Source organism: Rhododendron vialii, chromosome 11a (genome assembly GCF_030253575.1).
Source record: "Rhododendron vialii isolate Sample 1 chromosome 11a, ASM3025357v1".
In the NCBI taxonomy this organism is placed as follows: domain Eukaryota; kingdom Viridiplantae; phylum Streptophyta; class Magnoliopsida; order Ericales; family Ericaceae; genus Rhododendron; species Rhododendron vialii.
The window spans coordinates 21,028,055-21,051,270 of NC_080567.1; the positions used below are offsets into that span (position 1 = coordinate 21,028,055).

The following is a 23,216-nucleotide window of genomic DNA, read 5'->3' on the forward strand; positions in this document are numbered from 1 at the left end:
TAGAGCCAAATGTTACACCGGGTCATTTCAATTATAACAAATAAATAAGGAAACCCAAATATATAATTGGCCGACGGAGTTGGTCCACGTGACACGACACGATAACATACCTCGAACTCGACACGAAGTTAGTGGGTTAGAGTTGACTATTTCTGACATGAAACATGTATATGACACGACTCGAGAACACAATTGCTAAACAGGTCTAGGTTGGGTTCAACCTGCATAACCTGAAAATGATGCAGTTAACCTGTTTATCTATCCTTAAAGGAATGCATCAGATACTTGCAGCACTCAATCCTCACACATCTCCGAAGTAACACCTCAAAAATCCTCCACCTGTTACCCCTAGATGTTCTTAATTTTGATTCATTAATACCCTGCTTATATACAATTGCAAGTGCTGTTCAATGGCGGAGCCAAGATTCGGGCACGGGTGGCACTATTCAAGGGAAATCTAGTTACATGTTGTGCGAAAAAACACGGAGAAAATAAAGTAAGTGTGAAGTTGTATAAATAGGTTTAGTAGAAAGTAATTCATTTCAAGGACCTCAAAGTTTGAGAGAGCTAAAAGGGACCGGAGTTGGGCCACGTGGCAGTCTGCATATAGTAGATCTAGATAAATACCGTCAAAGATTATGCAGTCCATGTGACATCCTACTTTTTCCGGTAAAAAAAAAAAAAAAAACTTTTGACCCAAATAATTAAATCTTTCATTTCTCTTTTTCAAACTTCTTAATAAAATAAAATACTTCTATTTTAAATTTCATAATATCAGGGCTATTTTTCTAATATGTGTTTTTATATATACTAAATGTCAGTTTATAAGATGTGTATAATTATTTATCCGTGTGAGAGAGTTTTAAGGGTTGTGGGAGAGTGGGTCATTATTTGCATATATAAGTGTTGAGAGACCTAGGTTATTTTAATTTCTCTAGAGAATTGTGAGAGCTAAATAGTGCGGCGGCGTGGGAAGGTTTTCACCGGAGTTGTGATTTTTAAGTAAGTCTTCTAATTAATTTCTCTTAGATATTATATTATGTAATTTACCCTTTAGTTTTAGATCATATAATGGAATATGGGTTTTTGTTGTTTGAGAAGTGAATCGGTGCGGTGGGGAGAGAGAGAGAGAGAGAGAGAGAGAGAGAGAGAAGGGGGAGTGCGTGCATGTGGTGCTGTGTGTGCATGCCGTGTGTGAAGGTGAGAGGTAATGCTGGTATTCAATTGCAAATTAAGCTTACGGTGATTTGCACGTTGGAGTATAGTTGGTCGGTGGCACGTTAGGCATTGACTGGTTACAGTACAGTAGTGGATCATTCAAACACTTACAAATTTATTTGTTTCTTCTGTTTGCAAAACAGACTAGTGGATTGTTTACAACATCACAATTGGTTGCATTCTTTCGGACTTAAGATGAGTGGTTAAGCATGTGATCCTTTTCTTTGAATTCTCTTGAGCCAATCTATTCTTGAAATTTCGTTATTTCTTATGATCCGATGATAATTAATCTTATTCATGGCTCTCATAATTATTGACAATTGACGTACCCTTTGGCATACAAGGTTAATTGAGAATATTTGTAATTGATCGATTGCCCTTACTTTTACTGTCGTCGATTCATTGACTCCATAATATTATTGTGACTCTGCAACGGCACGGGGAATAATCCTGGTGCAGGTGCTTCTGGCTCGCCATTGTTCTATTTGTGTTTGGGACCATGGATATGTTTATATTTGTGAAAGTCCAAGGGAAAGACCCGTGAAATATCGTGGTAACTTTGGCTGCTAGGGAAAAGACTTATGAAATATCCTGTGACTCCAGTGCTTAACGGTTAGGGAAAAGACTTGTGAAATACCCTATGACCCTATTCTGGACGGGCTTAGGGAAAAGGTTCCAGGCGCCATCCTGTGGTGACTCTATGTACGGTGTTGGATCCAACGGGTTAAGCCCTGAGAAAATATTTGGCATTTGGTACTTGGTAATTGGAAGATATGGTTCCCACTTTGGTTTGGATTTCCGCGTATTGTGGTTCATTGTTCTAATATTATTGAGCAGACCTATTGGTATAAAAGGCATGTTATTGTTATCCGGATTGTTCTTGTGATAAATCGTCAAATAGTGATTCATCTCGTCGATACCTTTTGTGAGCCATTGACTTTGTCGTTCGTTATTTAGTTCGTCGATATGAATTGTTAAACCATCGACCCTCATTATTTGAAACCATTTCTTGGAACCAACAGTATCTTTTGTTTAAAAGTATGCCACGTTGTATTCTTTACCCTAGCATGCTTAACTACTCACTGAGCTCGTAAGCTGACGGATTTATTCCACATTTTTTTTTCAGGTTAGGGCATGGGGCATTGTAGTGGACTCTGTGGTGTTGTCGGGACCTTCTGTTTGGACCTCTAGGAGTTTGCATTTTTATTTCTTTTCTATTGTCAAAAAGCTTCCGCACTTTTATTAATTGGCAGTTCTTGGGGAATTTGGAGTTAGAGAATATCGGATATTGTGGCCAACTTGTTATGGAAAAATATTGGTTTTGGGTTTGCACATTTTGCTTGAATAAAATATCCAATTTTTACTTTATTTGTTTTAAGTTGTTAAAAATATTTTTAATTAGGCTTCGTGTCCCATGATTGCTTCATGGTACACGACCGGTCATGCTCCCGGATTTGGGGCATGACAGTCCAAATTTGATGGAGTTATGTGCATGTCTAATGACCACGGAAAGATACATGATATTCAAAGTTCTGACTGGAAAAAAATGTTGGAATTGTTTAGCCGACGGATCGAGAGTTGGATTCCAACATACGACAGCCAAGAGTCCCTCCATTTGCTCTTCACTAGCAATTCTGTCCACACATTAGTTTTTCTTTCCTCCCAAACACGGAAAAGATAACTCAATGAGTGATCCTGCAATGGTTTTGGAGTCTTTTTAGTCTACTTTTGAAGTTTCTCCATCCACTTTTGATGTAGATGCCATAGCGGAGGAGTATCTTAGGCATTTTAAGCCTAGGATGGCAAAACTGTAATTACGCGACTGTGAAGTTAAGCGACGGACCCATATGGGTTCGATCCGAAACGGCCCAATGGTCAAGACACATTGCCTATGGCTCTTGACACATTGCCTATGGCTATGTGTCGCGTGTTTTTTAGCCGTTTACGGCCATTTAGGGTCCTGAAAATCCAAATTTGCCATTTAAGGAAAGATTTGACTTGCTTATAACTTGGGCAAGGAGAATACGAATTAAGCCGTTCTTTTGGGAGAAGTCTCAGAATTTTCTCTATTTTCCAGTTTGCTATTATTCTGAAATTTTCCCTTTTTGGAAATTTTTGTTATTAATTGGTTCGGTTTCCATTTTGGGACGAATCAATTTGGGTTAAGGTTTCTCCTCCTATTTAATAACAAAAAAACTATGAGTAGGGACAATCCGCAGGGACAAACTCGTTTGGCCTCATTTGGATCCCGAAAAAATCTAAAAAAATACCTATAAATTTTTTAATATTATTTTATGGGGCCCTGTAAAAAATCAGCTTTAATGGATATCGGTAAGTATTACTTTTGGATAAGTAGGGGCGAAACTGTCGATTCGAGGCTATACAGTTGTTGATTATTATTGAAATTAAAAGAGTCTAGAGAGCTTTCTCTATCTTTTACAGTTTGTGTTCATGTTTGTTGCACGATTAATCCTTAGTTCATACACACCCTGCATCAACTTTGAAAGCTGTTAAGGTATTAGGAACCTTCTACCTTCTTAAACAGTGATGGCAATTTATCCCGCCTAACGGGACCCTGTCTCAATTTACCCCGCCCTGAAGAAATAGTAATTTTTTGGATTTAGATTAATTTCACCCTACCTACTCCACTAAAAAACCAAAAAAAAAAAAAAATTGAATGATTTAGTGCCCAAGCTCATGGAATGATTTTCTCCCATGTCTGCATGCCCTAGCAGACACGCCAGCCAAATTGACCCACTACATGATCCATGCAAAAATTTCTTCCAAGGTTAGGTGGGGGCTCATCACTTGCCTGCCGCCTAGTAAACGTTACGGATAAATTTTGATAGTATAAATCACCACCATGAAATGACTGATTCACTAACAGAAAACAAAACACACCCAGCAAAGAAAGAATCATGACGAAGTGGTTTTGTTGTTATACAAATTCTATCTACACTTGCATGCGATTGATTTATCTGTAGTTTCAAGAATACTTTTGGATTACTTTAAGTTACACATTGAAAACCTTTTATGAAATGTAGACTAACTACAAGAAAGAAATTGGTGTTTTGGAGACAAAAATCAGCTGGGACAAAATTAATTTGGTTGACAAAAGTCCATCTTTAGGAACCAAAATTAATCAGGCACAGATGCCTAGAGTCCATCCTAGCTTCAAAATTTTTTTGTCACGGTTTTCAATGAATTTTCTTTATCTATTTCTTTTCATTCATTACCCTAAAAAAATCTTCCTCAAAATTCAAATCGAAGAGGGATATTAGAGGATTTTAGGTCCACTAGTTTCATTTAACTCTACTTGTCCATTTTTTGGGAAGCTAATATGACTGATTAGAAGCTTGTTGATTTTTATTTTTTATTTGTAAAATTAAGGTGTCAAGATCAATTTACGCGCACGTCAACTAATCATGAGAATCAAAATAAAATTAAAAAAATGATTCAAATTATCTTGTTAGGTGAGCAATCAAACTACACTAGACTCCACCACCACTTGTAAGCATGATTGTTACTTTTCGGGCAAAATTTATCACGTGAGCAGAAAATTATGCTTTAAATGGCATAATTTATATATTGTCTTTGCATGCAATTTAACAACATTGTGGGGACATCCTACAAATATTTTATCCGATATTTCGTACAAATGATAATAGTATTCCCATTCCCTCCGTTCCTCTTTAAGAGTCTCATTTCGTAAATTCAATTTTTTTTATGAAGACAACATTATTATTCTAAAAGTTGTAACGTTTTCTAATTACTCTCTATGGAAACATCATCATTACACTTTTACTCCACTAATTTTTTAAAATAGAATCTACTTTTAGAATCAATGTTTACCCTTTCGATTTTGCTAACCTCCGCCCACTAGGCGGAAGATAATATGCCAATAACTCCAAACAAGTTCAAATATATACATATATCTCACGAACAAATTACTTAGATATCAGTTCACCTTTTTATCTATTTTCCTTCTCTTCAATACAAACCGATGCTACAGTTTCAGAAATCGAAGAGATGTTTAACGGATTTTGGCATGACGAAAAACCGAAGATTAAGATACAATGAAACGTATTTATCCAAAGAACAGAGGATGAAAATCGCACCCACACAAATGACTACTTTTCCCCCCTTCTCTGCTCCCACATAGACGCCCAGAGTTGGCCCATGCATCAATGCCGTTCAAAAAAAGGAATTGACCCATTAATGGTTCATAAACAATTTTCTTCCAAGATAATTGAGTACCGTGTCTTTTTATGCAGAAATTTTTGAAAAAAGATAAAATGCTTGACAATGCTTTGGACTCTAGATTTCGGGCCTCGTACGCTATTGTAACACCATGGAAAGCAATGAGTACTGTGTCTTTATGCAGAAAAAAAGTGAGAGAAATTTGAGTCAAATGAAGCAGACAATAATCTCCTTTTCAACCAAAGGTGCATTATTTTCCATGCTTGACCAAGAGTCAAATGAAGCAGACAAATAAATAATCTCCTTCTCAACTAAATTCCATACTCATTGAGCGGTTGGAGTGCATTTGGTTGCCTCTGGCTCTAGATAAGGTAATCAATAGAAATGGAACCATGTAGCCAAACGGGTGAAGACCGGCGAACTTGTTAGTGAGGGCAAAATGCAGAAAGTACTTCACACTATGACGAGCCGAGACGATGTCGTACTTATTGTTTTCTTCTTTTACTGCTCTTCAAGGCTTTATATCTCCGCATCAACAAAAAAAAAAAGGCTTTATACCTCCCGTGCTAACAAAGTTGTAGCAAGAAAAGCAACTGAGAACATTACAACACCTGGAGTGGCTTAATATTGTTGGTCATACTTAAGTTGTGAACTAACCCGTGCTAATTAAAGAGAAATCTACATTTCTGTCAATCACCTTAGCATGATAATAATCAGTTTACTACTTTCGGTATGTTTCGAGCTGCTTAGATGTTGTTGGTTATGCTTACTCTTTATCTGTTCAAAAGGCCTCTAGGATCCTTCTGGTCATGTTTCAGAGCCCAGATAATGCAAAGCCAAGCACTGGATTAAGGTAAAAGTGGCGTACGACTGTCTCTGACTGGCGTACGGCAGTTCTTCCTAAGATCCAGTGGCTGTCCCTTGCATCTCAGCTTAGTCTTGGCCTCCTTTACATCCCCACACTGGTTTTGGGGTATTCTGCTGTCTTTCGAGGCTTAAAGCCATTTCATCTATCTGTAAATATATTATTCTACTCTATTAACTGCATGGTTGGTCCTGAGTGTGCGCTGGTCCCTTTCCAGAGCCCAGAGGGTTGCGAACAAAGACTGTGAGACCAGATAAATGGAGTACGCCAGTTTGGTTGTGGCGTGCGCAGGTTTGATCAGCATGCGGTGGCTCAGCCAGTGCATGCTGGTGCGGAGCCTGCTCATTCCCCTCTTAAGCAGCGTACTCCAACTTATTCAGGCTGTTCTCAGTGCTTGTTCTCAATCCATATTTATTATTGCAAACAAATCGTCCATAAAGCATTTTGTCACATAAACCACAACTTGTTACAGTTTAATCCCCATTAACTATTCCCCCGCCCTAACTGGCCAAAAATGATCAAATAAGAGAGAAATGCAAATGTTTTATAAAACAAAACGTCTGAGTAGAGACCGATCTCCGGATTGGGCGAGAGGGATGCCATAAAACCCTTCCCCTCTCGTAAACTGGCTCCCGAACCTCAGATATCGAAGGTGACAACGGACCGGTCTACGCCTTTTTCAAAATCGAACAAACGTGGCAAACGTTTTCGAGTTCGGTTCCTTGGGTGTTTTCACCGCTAAAACCCGAGTGGCGACTCTGAATTGAGGCGTTTCACCGCGCTTTTCAAAGAGGGCCGCACCCGATATTTTGAAAATAACAAAAATTGAAAATTTTGGGACACCTGCCCACAACAACTCAACAGCATCCGAATATATTGCAAAAAGAAGCTATTGGCATCAGTGTTAAAGAAAACTTATGAATTACAGAAGGCTTGAACATCATATCAAGAAAGCTAATAGCACACATATTGAAAGGTATTACAGACACATGCAATTCCATGTGGCTAGAAGCATATTTTTCCATTTTCCATCCAATCTTTAGACCAAAGCACATTGAGTCTTTTCCTTTATTGAGTCTTTCTTTATAAAAGGAGAAGTGATTTTAGAAGACTTCAGGGAGCACTTTTGGGTAAAAAGAAAGAAGAACAAAAAAATGAAAACATAATGAAATAACAACCAAAGATTGGCAAAATGCCAACCAAGATAAAAACACCCATATAAAAGCACCCCAAACTAACTCCTCGAACTATTAAACAATAATCCGAAGCCAACATGGCTCTATAACGCTCCTCATCAATTTTCTCCATTCAAGCAATCATCCTGATCACATCCTCCTCCTCCTCACCATCGTAACCCATACCTAGAGTCTTCTTGAAGTCCAAAACAGCTCGAGCCTAGCTCGTCGAGAGCCCATATTGATTCTATTGCTATTATTAATTCCTTCAGATGATAATGCAGCTGCTACTGTCGACTTGAACATAACACATTTTTGCTTCTTCCTGCCACCTCTTTTCTTTGATTTCGGAATGCCCAAGCATGGTCACATGAATATATAAAATTATGAGATTGATACAAAGATTGTAAAATTCATTGTAACGAGACTAGCGGTGGACCCAACACCCTAAGCTTCCATTTATTTATTGAAGAAATCTGAAATTCTTTAATTTTCTTTAAACTAGTCCACACCTCAAAACACCAAATAATTTACCTTCCTTCAGTTAGTTTAGAAATCAATTTTCCGTGTAAATGTAATTTGTTCCGATCTCTGAGGTTCGACACCCCCATTTTTCCCTTTGCTCCTAAAATTTTTATTGACCGAAGCACGATTTTATAACGAGCAATTTTCAGTGCTGTTGCGGGGACATCCACATAACTACTAGTAGTAGAAAAGTGATGTTGATTTGAATTTGAAGGTTAGAATTTTTTTTTTTAATTTATCTTATATTTGATTTCACTACTTTTGCAGGTAGTTTGCCAATTGCCTAATTTATCATACAGTACATGTATATATGTAATGTAGAAGAAAAGAAAACATCACGAAAACTAAAATTGTTTGAAAACAAAACTGCTCATTGTAACCGTTTAACATAGCTTTGTAGAGGACATAATTTCGAAGGACTGATGAGTTATTAACTATTTTCTTTTGTGACTACTAATTCCTAACTTTGGAGGTTAACCCCTCCTTCCTAATTTCTTGATATCGAACTGCTAATTAACTTTATTTTTGGAGGCCACTCCCTTTTCTTTCTTTCTTTTTTAAAATTTTTTTTTTCTTTTATCTGTTCTTACATCTGACTTCTAACTCAGGAGGTTAACCCCTCTTGTATATTTTATTTGTCTAACTGTGGAGGCTAGCTATTTAGCTTTTTAGGCTCGCCTCATCAAGACGGATGATTAATAAAAAAACAAAACACAAATTTTTAACTTCGCAAACCCGCAAACATTAATCCGAAGTCAACATGGCTCTTTAACGCTCCTCATCAATTTCCTCAATTCGAACAATCCTCCTGATCACATCCTAGCTCCTCCTAACCATCATAGCCCATACTTAGAGTCTTCTCGAAGTCCCAAACTGCTCGAGCCTCATCGAGAATGATTCTATTCCTATTACTATTATATTCTTCAAATGAAAATATGGCTGTTGCTGCTGCCAACCTCAACATAACACATTTTTGCTTCTTCCTTCCACCTCTTTTCTTTGATTTCGGAATGTCCAACATATCTTCAATCGACTTCTGTTTCCATTTTGTTTTCCCAATATCCTTAGCCTCTGCCGCTGAATAATATGTCATGGTCACATGAAGATATTAAATCATGAGATTGATACAAAGATTATAAAATTCCTCATAACAAGACTAGCGGTGGACCCCAACACCCTAAGCTTCCATTTATTTATTGAACAAATCTGAAAATCTTTAATTTTCTTTAATCTAGTCCACACCTCAAAACACCAAATAATTAGTTTAGAAATCAATTTTCCAAAATTGTAATTTGTTCAAAGTCTCTCAGGTTCGACACCCCTATTTTTCCCTTTGCTCCTAAAACTTATATTGACCGAAGCACGATTTTAAAACGATCAATTTTCAGTGCTTTGTAGAAGAAACAATTTCAAAGGACTGAGTTAATTGCTAATTAACTTTATTTGTTATGTATATGTCTGATTGACTTGACTCTAGACTACGTACGTACATGGTCCATACAAAAATTTCTGATTCCCACTTGCCGCCTTGTAAACATTAAAGAGACATTTTCATACTATAAAACACCACCTTGAAATATGTCTGATTGATTCCCCTAACAGAAAATCAAAATCAGAATCATGGCAAAGTGGTTCCTTCTTGTGCTCTACACTGCCCTAATTGTGTGGTGGTGCAACGCACCCTCCACTCTTGCCATGAGAACAAATGAAACTGATCGACTTGCTCTGTTAGCCTTCAAGGCTGCCATAGATGATCAAGCCTCTTTTGGTGCCCTCAGTTCTTGGAATGATTCTGTCCACTACTGCGACTGGCACGGCATTTCGTGCAGCCGCCGGCATCCCAATAGAGTCGTGAAGTTGAACTTAACATCCAAAGGCCTAGTCGGATCACTCTCCCCTCACATAGGAAACCTGAGCTTCCTGAGGAGAATCAATCTTTCAAACAACAACTTCCACGGCCCGATCCCTGAAGAGATCGGTCGTTTATTTAGCCTTCAAGTTATACAGCTCAGCAACAACTCGTTTGGCGGTGGACTACCCAAGAACCTGTCAAGCTGCACACATCTTGAGTACTTGCTCTTGTATAACAACCACCTGAGTGGAAACATCCCATCTGAGCTAGGGTCTTTGTCAAAGCTTCGAGGTTTAACCCTCGATAAAAATAAAATTTCGGTAACCTATCATTACTTTACGGGCTTTTCTTTGATGAATGCAATTTGCAAGGAGAGATTCCTGAGGGCATTGCTAAGCTTCGGCTATTGAAATTTCTCGGCGTCGAGTTTAACAACCTGTCTGGAAATATTCCTTCTAGCATATACAACATCTCCACTCTCACTGCATTCTCAGTAGGAGATAACCGTCTTGAAGGAAAGATTCCTCCAGATATAGGGTCAAAATTTCCTAATCTTCGGTTTCTCAGCTTCACTAATAATTCGTTCACAGGGATGATTCCTACTTCGTTGTCTAATGCTTCCAGTCTTGAATATATATACTCTAGTTTGAATAACTTCATCGGGCAGATGCCAAAAGATCTTGGAAAACTTTTACGTCTTAAAGCGATGAACTTCGAGGGCAATCAGTTGGAGGATGACATTTCTTTCATCTCATCTCTAACAAATTGCACCAAATTGAAATTTCTTCTTGTTGGCGAGAATCTTCTCAAAGGTTCATTGCCCAACTCCGTAGCCAATCTCTCTATCGATCTTAGCATCTTGATTCTAGGGTGGAATCAACTACATGGAAGTATTCCTTCGGGTATCGGGAACCTCCTCAATCTCACTTTCTTTGTTTTAGGATACAATTATTTTTCCGGCCATGTTCCCGACACCATTGGTAGATTTCATAAGTTGAATTGTCTAGATTTACAAATGAACAAATTCACAAAACTGCCTTCTTCACTTGGTAATTTAAGTGCACTGAATCGTCTCTACTTGGGGCAAAATAACATCCGTGGAAGCATACCTTTGAGTCTGGGCAACTGTCAACAGTTGTTAGCATTAGATCTTTCTCATAATAATCTATATGGTTTGATACCTCTCGAAATCATGAATCTTTCATCGATTTCGATTTCTTTCAATTTAAGCTACAATTCGTTGACTGGTTCTCTTCCATCAGAAGTCGGGTCTTTGAAAAACCTCGTAGAGTTTGATGTGTCCAATAATAGGTTATCAAGGTCTATTCCAAATTCGTTGAGTGGATGTTTGAGCTTGGAAGTTCTTCATTTGGAAGGCAATTCATTTGAAGGTGAGATACCTCAAAGTTTGAGCAAGCTTACGGGTTTACGAAAGTTGGACCTTTCACGCAACAATTTAACGGGGTTGATCCCTAGTTATATTGGTGAGCTTGCATTAGAAAAACTGAATCTGTCTTTCAATATGCTGTATGGAGAAGTTCCAACACAATGAGTTTTTCGAAATGCCAGTTCGATTTCAATTGTTGGAATGGATAATCTATGTGGAGGTGTTGCTGACTTAAATCTTCCTCCATGTCCATCCTCAATGTCCAAGACAAACAAACTATCTTACAAGACGAAGATAATACTATATGTGGTGGTTGCTCTTGTGATATCTTCAACTTTGGCAGTTAGCTTGTTTATGTTTCGTCGCCGACAACGTGTTTCAAGGAAGGAGGACTCTTCTAAGCCATCTTTCGAACACCAAATTCTGAGAGTTTCATATGCAAATCTTCTCAAAGCCACCAACGGATTTTCAGAGGCTAATCTAGTAGGGGTTGGGAATTATGCTTCTGTTTATAAAGGGATCCTTGATCAAGACCAGATTGTTGTGGCAGTGAAAGTACTCAATCTTCAGCTTATGGGAGCTTTAAAGAGCTTCATGTTAGAATGCAAAGCACTTCAAACCATAAGGCATCGCAATCTTTTGAAGGTATTAAGTGTATGTTCTAGCATAGACTTCCATGGTAATGAATTCAAAGCTATAGTATATGAATTCATGGCAAATGGAACACTAGATGGATGGCTGCATCAAAATGGAGTTGGGGAGCATGAGTACCTGAAAGCCATCCAGATGCTAGACGTTTCTATTGATGTTGCTTCTGCACTTGAGTATCTTCATTGTGGTTGTGAGTCAACAATCATTCATGGTGATCTGAAGCCAAGGAATGTCCTTTTGGATGATACAATGGTTGCCCACGTCGGAGATTTCGGGTTAGCAAAAATTATTTCTGCAGCCTCAACAAATGTATCGCAACATCAAAGCAATTCAAGTGCAATAAGGGGAACAATAGGCTACATCGCTCCAGGTACAAAATCTTCAATCAACTATAAAATTTAAGCTATAAAGCTTGGCTTTGTGTAAACTAGTGGACCCTTACATATGTTTGTCCTTTCATTTAAAGCATTCGCCAATACAAACTCCATGCCTTTCTTTATATAATCTAATATCCTTAATGTTTTAGGCCCGGTTTGATAGGGGGAGTAGATCTAGGATTAGACTATTAATCCACCCATCCACTTTAGTCCCGTATTTGTGCAATCTTGAATCCCGGGACTAATAATCCCAATAGGATTATTGGTCATTTTTGAAGGGGAAAATATAGTCCGGGGGGAGGTCGGGATTAAGGGCCAAGTTACCAAAATACCCCCTTGTTTGCCTAAAAAACGAAGGATTAAGGGCAAAGTTACAAATTGAAACTTTATGGCTCTGTTTTTTTTTTTTTCCCCTTGTGAAAAGCAAACATTTTGAAAACAAGCATAATTATTTCGATATGTTATTTTTTTGTGTTAGAAGCTTTACCTAATAATCTTTTGCATATTGAAAACAAAAATCCATAACTATGCAAAATCTATTAAAAAATATGACTAAAAATTTAGATCGTCCTATATGACATTTCCATAGTGATTTGATAGTAGCTATCTTCGAAGTGTCCTAAGTTCTCCCTAACAATTAATAATCACAATATTAGCAGATATTTATAAATACCATCTGGCTTCACAGATTAATGCATGCATTTTATATAAGAATCAGGAGTTTAGAACCATGCATCCAATCATATTCACTTTCCACACTAAAATAGACTAACAACTGAATCAATCTGCAGAGTATGGCATGGGTGACATGGCTTCCACTAATGGGGATGTATATAGCTTTGGCATTCTTCTACTGGAGATGTTTACTGGCAAAAGACCAACTGATAGTTTGTTTCAAGATCATCTTAATCTTCATAACTTCGTTAAGAATGCTTTGCCAGAACGAGTGATGGATATCGTCAATCCCTCCATCCAACTGGAGCACAACAATGGAAGTTGGATCAATGATTGCATGGTTTCCATTTTGACAATTGGAGTTGCATGTTCATCGGAATCACCAAGAGATCGCATGGACATGGGAACCGTCGTGAGCAAACTGTGTAAGATAAAAAAAAATACTTGGTGAACGAAGGGTAGAAACATTGGAAATTTGAATTTGCAACAACAAAACCAAAGGTGCATGCCCCACTCTCTTTCACCTACTAATAGATCTCAATTACTTTTTTTCTTATTACAACGTTTTCGTTTCACTTGCTCTTTCCCTGTTGTTCGAATCAGTTCGTGTAGCAAAGATGAGTTTGAGCAAGTCAACTAAAGCACTTGTGTGCCTTTGTGTCCACTGTCCAGGACTACCAATGCCCTCCAATAATGGTGCCTCTACAATATGCTGCTCCAACAGCCAATTGAGAACCTGGTTTTTTTGAAGTTTCGTTAATGCTTAATATGTGTATTAGTTGTTCATCACTTCATGTGGGAAGTTTCCAACAGAGATTGCGTGCTTAGGATTTCTACATTTGCCTTATGGAACAACAGCTAGCCTTATGGTTTTAATTCCTCTCTATCCTGAAATTGCATGTCAGTATAGTTCTTGATCTCGTTTTCCCTGTTAATTCTATAATTCTGTTGTTGAAATTCAAGGATTACTTCTATAAGGGAGTTGCATCCCTATCGCATTGTGCATATGTATATGATACTTCCCTGCGTATCCGATACTCGGGATCGATTCTTTATAGTTTTCGGGATACTTCTAGATTTTTCAAGTTACACATTAAAACTTTTTATGATATTGAGATCGACATTTGTAGCATAAATAAGAGTACAAATGTCTGGATGAATAAACGAGTAGTTTTAGGATATTTTGGTTACTTTTTGTGGGAAAACAATTGTCAATTTTTAAGGACAATCTGTTAATTTTTTTTTTACCTTTCTAGTTAATGAAGGGAATTATTGGCACAAGCTTAGGCAGCAGAATTGTAGAGACCCGTGTGTAATTTTAAATTTATTTATTTTATTGATGTTGGTACGTGGAATTATAATTAGATAATTTTAGAGTAATGGATTTCTTTATATATACGTATGTTGGTTATGCGGGCCCGAGTCCATGGGCCATAGGGCGAGAGTATTGGGGGACCTATGTCGGATAGCTTTCAAAATTGGTTAAGATTTATTTTTATAGCACATAAAATTATAATTAGAATTGTGGTTAAGTAGGTCTTAAGAGAGAATGCTAGTAAGTAAAGGGGGGTTAGAGTAATATGCTTACTTATATACTTAATGGGTCCAGGAGAGAGAGAGCCGATCTTTTCTTTTTTTTTCTTTTCTTCTTCCTGGGTCATCTCCTCTCTCTCTCTTAAACATTCAACAAACCCTCATCGTTCAAATGCAAAATCGAAGGTCAAGACTCGAAAATGTCGCAACAAGGCAAGAAGAAAACGTGATCTACGGACAGAGGGCTACGCATCTATCCGAACAAAATCTTGATCGGCTAACTTTGGAGTTCTTAGCAAATTCGGAGGTTTTCATTTTTGAGGTAGGATTCTTGCTAAATGCTTAGATATGGGAAAGTATAGTGAGATACACCTAAAAATCTGTGATTATACTGTTTTTCTTTTCAATTTTAAGTTAACTCCAATATGTTCCAGGTAGAGGTGTTTTATGCGTAGTATGCTTTGTTCAAAGTATATGTGGACTATGTGTAGCGTGTGTTATTCATGAGTTTTGAATTTTCACGATTGATTAATGACCTTGATGATTATTTACTAGATTATGTAAATTTTAGTATGTTGGACTGGTTTAAGGATCGCGTGGTTTGAGTAAAGGATGATTTAATATGTGATGATTTGATACATTCCTATAAGGTGTTTGATAAAATGACAGAGAGAAATGTTAAACCAATTCTTGTAATTAGACACCACACTTGATAATGACTCTACTTATATATTGATTTGATGATAATTTTACTACCGTAAATCGGGATTCTAGATTATGACTTTGTTGAGACTATGACTAGATTGTATGATCTTTCTCGTAGTTTGGATGATTTGGAATTGGTACTTGTTGTTTGGGCTAGTGAGCCATGTATTGGAGGTTGACTTGACCATTTTGTACTTGTTGTGTAGCCGGAAGCATATGGATAATGAGTTATCCGTCGGTGTATAGTCCGTAAACCCGCGCGGGATAAGGTGTTCCATAGGCCTTTGGGTTAGTAGCCCATAAATTTGGATGATTAGGGACCTGATCAGTCGCCTAGGATTGGTACACAACTTGTTAATTTGGACCGTCGGTCTTATGTGCTGTTATTTTCTCCTACTTGACTAAATAATTTAACGTGTTTTGTGTTTGAAGGATTTTGGATATATGAGACGAGATGAGTTTACGTGGTTTGATTATTATATAAGATGAGATGAGTTTACGTGATTTGATTATAACTTGGTATTTGGGAATTGGATTTTCCCCGTATCGTACCGTATCGGATTGTTTTATTTATTTATTTACTTCGGTTTGATAGTTGAGAAGCAAATGTTAGTATTTCATTCCATGTTTTTCTTTTGGGATCATTAAAATGCGCATTTTCTTAGGATATTGTGTATACTCTCAAATTGATGTATTCGAAAAGAAGTAGACAAGAACAAATTATTTTGTGTATTGTGCATTTTGCTTGCGTTCTCTTATCTTCGCCTTTAGCACGTTTCTTATTGCGTGTCGACTCACGTTGTATAATCCAACCTTTTTCAGGTAAGGCGGTGGATCCGAAGACATGATAGCGTTTGATTTGTTTTTTTTTTTTTTTGAGCTCTCGTGCTCGGGTCTTGCAAGATCGGGGCGTGACAAGAATTGATGTTCTGTCATAGGCACGGTGTTATATTGATGGATTAGAAATGGAAATGTGGAGGAAAGGAATGAAATTTATTACTGCTAATAAGAAGCAGTGAATCATTCTGGTTGGAGTCCCAATATGGTGTGATTTGGGCTACTTTTTAGGACTTTTTTTGCACGTTTTTTTTGTTGGTGTTATTTTCACTTTATTATTTCTACTTCACTTCATTTGGCTCGATGAGGGGAATCAAAATAATGTCTTTGTGGTCATTCTTAGTAAACCTTTTTTTTTTTTTTCCAACTTTGGGCCTTTTTTATACTCCTTCCGTCCCAAAATGTTTGACACTTTCACTATTCCAGCCTTATGAAAAAATTAACAATAATATCTTTTAATCCATAATATTTTTTTATAAGCACTATGGATCTTGTTTGATAGAGTTTAATTTGTTCTATTATACAAAGTTCAAAAAATTGCCTAAAACATTATGGATTGAAAGATATATGCAATTTAAAAATGGCACGCATTCTTGAAAATGTCAAACATTATGGGACGGAGGGAGTACTATTTTGATTGCCCTTTGTTGAGCCGAACGATGTAACATAAAATTTAATCTCAAATCAAATAAAAATTAAGAGAAAACAACAAAAATGCAATACCAAAAGTCGATGAAAAGTTAGCCCACATGGGTAAACCATACAGCAAAGACAAAAAATGGTTGTCAACCTATAACGTATGGGTGTGGGAAATCATTTGTTTAAAAATATTTGTAAAATAAAATTGTCTGATGTAGATTCAAAGTTAGAAGTGATACGAGTCATGCCCTTGGAGAACACCTTACTACTTCATAGGGAAAAGTTTTTACAAACAAAGATCTTATCCTCCAATGACCTCTCCCGAAATATGGTCACTTCATAGGGAAAAGTTTTATGTCGCTGTGTCGTGTTATATTTGTGTTCATGTGGGAAAAAACCAATTCCAACTTGCGAAGTTCATGTTGACCGTGTTGTGTATAAAATTTCTACCACTACTTGAAATTGGAGTCGCTTGCTCTATGGAATCGCCCGTGAGACTGAATGGAGATTGGTTTTGTTTCTTAGCGAATTTAAAGGCAAAGACGAGTACCATCTTTACCCTCTTTGATCTCTGCATAGACATCAGTTTCAGTAATTTGCTCAAAATGTAAAAATTTACTATTGTTTTCCCTCTTTCGATTTCTATCAGTTCCTGAAGCAAAGAGAAGTTAGTTTTTTTTTTTTCTCCCTTGTCACTTAGGATGCTTGGGCTAGCTTATGTGCACCTCGAATAAAACAAGTAAATGAGTTAACTCAAGAAAGATTAAAAAAAAGAATAAAAGAGAAGACAGGACAGAGGGATTCAACAAAACCCTCACTTAGGGATTGGTATGGCGGTCAAATCCTCCCCCTCCAAGCGGACAGAGTGATTGTCTCCGGGGATTAGTCGGTAAGTTGATCCGGACACCTTGAGTTATAAATGGAATGGTTAGATGTGTCTGAAAAATGGCCTGATGCATGCAGAACCAAATGCTACACCGGGTCATTTTAATTATAACAAATGAGTAAGGAAACTGAAATATATATTGGCCGACGGAGTTGATCTGTCACGCCCTCAATTTTTTAACTAAAATAATAATATATTTTCTACAAACAAAAGTCTTTCTCTCAATTATATTTACCATTAAATGTCATGTAAATCCAAACAGCAAATCAAGTCGCTTCTCTCTAATTTTTTTTTCCTACATAAAGTCTCCCAAACGTTTACAATTAAATGGGTTTCATAATAATCATTGAGACGACTTTATACATTGCTTTACATATGATCTAATCACAAGGGTATAACCTTCAATTGCAAGTAAAGTACATGACGTGAAGTAAACTTGATGATAAACCACTCCTTAAAGATTCCAATGAAGCTCTCATGAGACATCTCAATGTGCACTCCATGCAATCCAAGCTAAGTGTCATGACGAGTACCTGAAAGGGTAGGGTGAGCTACACTAGCTTGTAGAGATATCCATGCCTAAATTATATGCATAAGTGAAGACAGATATCAAGGAAAAACATTTTTCAATAACATATTGGTTTTATCAGAAGTGAAACTCAAAATACCATATTCATGCTGGAAAATATTTAACTCCATTTCTCAAACACAGACACTCTCACCTACACACACAAATATTCTTAAAATCTCAGCTTACCGTTACGGCGTTACCCAAATCAATCCTTACTTTTTCATTTCCATTTCAAAGACCTAAAGGTTAATCTAAGTTCTTTAATGGAAAGTATCATTTTTCTTGTCTCAAATAACTAGCCAACCTCTCACCAAAAATACACACACAATGCATAGTTAGAGTACGAAATAACAATGACACATCGAATAGTACCGCACCTCGACAATAAGGAAACTCACCCGTAAATCCCAAATCCTTTTCATACACCACAACTCCATGTTTTATGGTAAACAAAATATAACAACTCTAGTAGAGAATGACCGTAACTCTTTTGAATTTGCTCATAAGTTACGAATAAGGTCATCGGTGTTTCACATGAATTGCTCCTCATTCAAAATCGTCTTTCATTCTCAAACTCTCATTTATGTTCTCGTAAGTGAATGCTTCTGCCAGGCGTTATGGGACCCGCTTCCCCTGCCCTAGCACCACACCCGTTGGTGGGCCTAGTCTGTGTCATGAACGAGTGCTCCTGCCGGGTGTTATGGGACCCCGATATCTCCTGCCAAGCACATACCTTAAAGGTTAGGCCTTGAGTGTTTAATTTGAGCATTTGCTCTTGCCGGGCTATTTATGGGACCCCCGATATCCCCTACCAAGCACCTACCTTAAAGGTTAGGCCTTGAGTGTTTAATATGAGCATTAGCTCCTGCCAGGCTATTTATTGGACCCCGATATCCCCTGCCAAGCACCTACGTTAAAGGTTAGTCCTTGAGTGTTTAATATGAGCATTAGCTCCTCCCGGGCTATTTATGGGACCCCGATATCCCCTGCCAAGCACCTACCTTAAAGGTTAGGCCTTGAGTGTTTAATATGAGCATTAGCTCCTGCCAGGCTATTTATGGGACCCCGATATCCCCTGCCAGGCACCCACCCATCGATGGGCCCCAATTGTTTGAGCGTTGTTCAGATACTTAAGTGTACCATTCATACAAGTGTCGTGCATGAAGCTCATTTTTTCATCCTTCCACAATTCCACCAATTAAAACAATTCCAATAAGTATATATATCACTTGGCAAATGAAGACAAACATGGCTCCAGGATTCCTTGTTGTATATGTATCCTTAGCTAAGCGTTTCACATCACATTTCCCACAATTCTCATCGTTAATCTCGTCACCAACCCATTTACTCTACTACCAAGTATTTACTAATTGATCACACAAACACAGCTTCATGCAAGTAGCTACGAACGACGACTTCACCTTCCGATTTATAGTTCAAGAGGAAATTAATAGTTGTAACTCACATTTTCATTCCATCAATATAATCAATCATCGTCATTCGAGTATTCCCGATCCAACTTTAATATACAATCAACCATCTCAACTTCCTACTTTCTCTAGGTGTCAACAAACATTTTTCCAAGTGTGCTAGCCTACTACCCTAAGGCTCGGTAGACCATTCAAATAGTTAAACGCACCTAGGAACATTCGTGTCTCACTCAAATGATTCTCACTCAAATGTATCGCAACATCAAAGCAATTCAAGTGCAATAAGGGGAACAATAGGCTACATCGCTCCAGGTACAAAATCTTCAATCAACTATAAAATTTAAGCTATAAAGCTTGGCTTTGTGTAAACTAGTGGACCCCTACATATGTTTGTCCTTTCATTTAAAGCATTCGCCAATACAAACTCCATGTCTTTCTATACATAATCTAATATCCTTAATGTTTTAGGCACGGTTTGATAGGGGGAGTAGATCTAGGATTAGACTATTAATCCACCCATCCACTTTAGTCCCGTATTTGTGCAATCTTGAATCCCGGGACTAATAATCCCAATAGGATTATTAGTCATTTTTGAAGGGGAAAATATAGTCCGGGGGGAGGGGGGCGATAGATAGTCCTGGGATTTGGGGACGTCAGAATTAAGGGCAAAGTTACCAAAAATACCCCTTGTTTGCCCAGAAAACAAAGGATTAAGGGCAAAGTTACCAAATTGGAACTTTATGGCTATATTTTTTATATTTTTTTTGTAAAAAGCAAATATTTTGAAAACAAGCCTAATTATTTCGATATGTTGTTTTTTTGTGTTAGAAGCTTTACCTAATAATCTTTTGCATATTGAAAAGAAAAATCAATAACTGTGTAAAATCTATTAAAAAATATGGTTAAAAAATTATATCGTCCTATATGACATTTCCACAATGATTTGATAGTAGCTATCTTCGAAGTGTCCTAAGTTCTCCCCATCAATCAAAAACCACCATATTAAGTAGCAGATATCCATAAATACCATCTGGCTTCACAGATTATTGCATGCATTTTCTATATAAGAATCAGAAGTTTAGAACCGTGCCATCCAATCAGATTCACTTTCCACACTAAAATAGACTAACAATTGAATCAATCTACAGAGTATGGCGTGGGTGACATGGCTTCCACCAGTGGGGATGTATATAGCTTTGGCATTCTTCTACTGGAGATGTTTACTGGCAAAAGACCAACTGATAGTTTGTTTCAAGATCATCTAAATCTTCATAACTTCGTTAAGAATGCTTTGCCAGAACGAGTGATGGATATCGTCGATCCCTCCATCCAGCTAGAGCACAACAATGGAAGTTGGATCAACGATTGCATGGTTTCCATTCTGACAATTGGAGTTGCATGTTCATCGGAATCACCAAGAGATCGCATGGAGATGGGAACCGTTGTGAGCAAACTATGTAAGATAAAAAAAAAATACTTGGGTGAATGAAGTGTAGAAACATTGGAAAGTTGAATTTGCAACATTAAAACCAAAGGTGTGTGCCCCACTCTCTTTCACCTACTAATAGATCTCAATTACTTTTTTCTCATTACAACGTTTTCATTTCTCTTGCTCTTTCCCTGTTGTTCCAATCAATTCGTGTAGCGAAGATGAGTTTGAGCAAGTCAACTAAAGCACCTGTGTGCCTTTATGTCCACTGTCCAGGACTACCAATGCCTTCCAATAATGGTACCTCCGCAATATGCTGCTCCAACAGCCAGTTGAGAACCTGGTTTCTTTGAAGTATATATCTTAAGTGTTTAATATGTGTTAATAGTTGTTCATCGGTTCATGTGGGAAGTTTCCAATTGAGATTTCATGCTTAGGATGTCTACTTTTGCCCTATGGAACAACAACCTTATAGTCTTAATTTCTCACTATTCTAAAATTGCATGTCGTTATAGTTCTTGATCTTGTTTTCCCTATTAATTCTGTTGTTGAAATTCAAGGATTACTTCTATAAGGGAGTTGTATCCCTATCGGATTGTGCATACATATATGTGTTGCACCACTTTTTTCCAAGAAGCAGGAGAAATAGAGCCTTAACAAATAGTTGGCGTGCGATGAGTGAGATGTCTCCTAGCGAGTACAGGAGATATTGTGGGCATGCCAGGAGCTAAACTGCTCCAAGTGTTGATGCTGATGTTGCGCCTAATTTGAACCTCCTCCAGGTGCTACATGTGCATATCCTAAGAAGAAACGACCATTTGGTTCTTTTTCTTGCCTAAATGAAGAGGACTTCTAATCTAACAAGAAACTAACTAACAAAGTGCGAGAGAAATAAACTATTTGCATTGAATGGAAGGAGATAGTAAAAAACAAATAATAACTAACTACTTGGAGTAGTTCTTCTACCTAGATAGGATAGGATGATACTAAACTAAAAAACACAAAAGCCATGAGAGGGTTGAACTAGATTCTAAGATACGTATGACTGCTGTGAGCTTTTGGTCGTGGCCCATAATCCAACTCTTGTATTTATAGGCACAATCCTCCTTGAGTGGGCTGAGAAAAAATTGGACCCCATGATGCACATCTTCTGCTCACTTTCTCAAAAAATTGGACTCCATGATGCACATATTCTGCCCACTTCCTCAAAAAACTCTCCCAAGCTGCCATATGTCCCTTTGACCAAGTCCACTATCTTTATTTGCTACTAAAGATAAAATTTGAGCCGTCAAATGTCCCACACTTTTGTAACTTCCTTTGACCACTTCAACATGTGGTGGTAGGTGGGACCACTTAATTTTCCCATGATTATAGCTAAAATATATTAATTCCTACACATAGGAATTCATATAGAAAAATTGCCCCAAAATATATCTTGGCTGGCTTCTCTACGTGACACATGTCTCATGTTCACTTATTCTGTAACTTCCTCCAATTGCTCAACATTATCTAGAAAGTGGCCCATTATCCCTCATTATCTCAACCACCTTCCTTGATTTAAGCCCCATGAACTTGAAGCAGTTAGATGAGTTGCAAATGCTATCACGTATCGCCATGAGTTAGGAGATATCAGTTTTTAGGAGGTATCGTGCTGACATAACAAGAGATATCCATTTTCAGGATGTATCGTGCTGACATAGTAGGAGATATCCGTGTCAGGAGATATCTCCATTTTCAGGAGATATCTTTTCCAGGAGATATTTTTTCCGTGACGGATCTCCTTGATAAGAGCGGTCCATTTATGGTACAAACAATATGATACTTTCTTATGTATCCGATCCTCGGGATTGATTCTTTATAGTTTTAAGGATACTTCTAGATTTTTCAAGTTACACATTAAACTTTAATGAAATTGAGATTGACATTCGTAGCATAAATAAGAGTACAAATGTCTAGATGGATAAATAGTAGTTTTATGATATTTTGGTTGCTTTATGTGGGAAAATAATTTACTCCCTTCGTGCCAATTTAAGTGTTCATATTTTTATTTTGGGATGTCCCAAAATTAATATGCGTCCACTTTCTAAAAATGACGCAGCGGAATTCACAAAGAGATTAGTTGCGTACTAATCTAAAAGAGATAAACAACTCGAGTGTACGAGCAAACCTTGCGCACAAAGAAAAGAGAGAGAAACTTTGAATATAATTGATGTAAAAGTTGAATAATTGAATAGGCTACAACCCTTATTTATACTAGTAGA

General features: G+C 37.4%; 2 protein-coding genes and 1 long non-coding RNA gene across 6 annotated transcripts; all 3 read left to right on the top strand.

The window, feature by feature from the left end:
* Positions 1–9,588: 9,588 nt before the first annotated feature.
* Positions 9,589–11,387, top strand: LOC131306986 (putative receptor-like protein kinase At3g47110). The gene is made up of 2 exons (XM_058333420.1): positions 9,589–10,155; positions 10,212–11,387. The coding sequence occupies exons 1-2, from the start codon at positions 9,604–9,606 to the stop codon at positions 11,385–11,387; spliced, it is 1,728 nt and encodes a 575-aa protein (XP_058189403.1). The 5' UTR covers positions 9,589–9,603.
* LOC131307422 (probable LRR receptor-like serine/threonine-protein kinase At3g47570) lies at positions 10,215–21,529 on the top strand. 4 transcript variants are annotated; one of them, XM_058333918.1, is made up of 2 exons: positions 10,215–12,243; positions 13,598–13,701. In XM_058333918.1, the coding sequence occupies exons 1-2, from the start codon at positions 11,424–11,426 to the stop codon at positions 13,672–13,674; spliced, it is 897 nt and encodes a 298-aa protein (XP_058189901.1). In that variant the 5' UTR covers positions 10,215–11,423; the 3' UTR covers positions 13,675–13,701. The 4 variants fall into 4 exon arrangements, 3 of the variants coding, with proteins under 3 accessions (XP_058189901.1, XP_058189898.1, XP_058189900.1); XM_058333915.1 differs by lacking the exon at positions 13,598–13,701 and adding an exon at positions 20,675–21,529 and having other exon boundaries at positions 10,221–12,243; XM_058333917.1 differs by lacking the exon at positions 13,598–13,701 and adding an exon at positions 13,042–13,424 and having other exon boundaries at positions 10,230–12,243.
* LOC131307423 (uncharacterized) lies at positions 14,543–16,186 on the top strand. The gene is made up of 2 exons (XR_009194128.1): positions 14,543–14,780; positions 15,986–16,186. It is a non-coding gene; the product is annotated as an uncharacterized LOC131307423 (long non-coding RNA).
* Positions 21,530–23,216: the final 1,687 nt, after the last annotated feature.

Excerpts from the sequence above, each read along its gene's own strand:
- LOC131306986 (XM_058333420.1), top strand. The coding sequence starts at position 9,604 with ATGGCAAAGTGGTTCCTTCTTGTGCTCTACACTGCCCTAATTGTGTGG. Across the intron at positions 10,156-10,211 it reads TCGATAAAAATAAAATTTCG|ATTCCTGAGGGCATTGCTAA; the intron begins GTAACCTATCAT and ends TTGCAAGGAGAG.
- LOC131307422 (XM_058333915.1), top strand. The coding sequence starts at position 11,424 with ATGGATAATCTATGTGGAGGTGTTGCTGACTTAAATCTTCCTCCATGT. Across the intron at positions 12,244-20,674 it reads AATAGGCTACATCGCTCCAG|AGTATGGCGTGGGTGACATG; the intron begins GTACAAAATCTT and ends ATCAATCTACAG.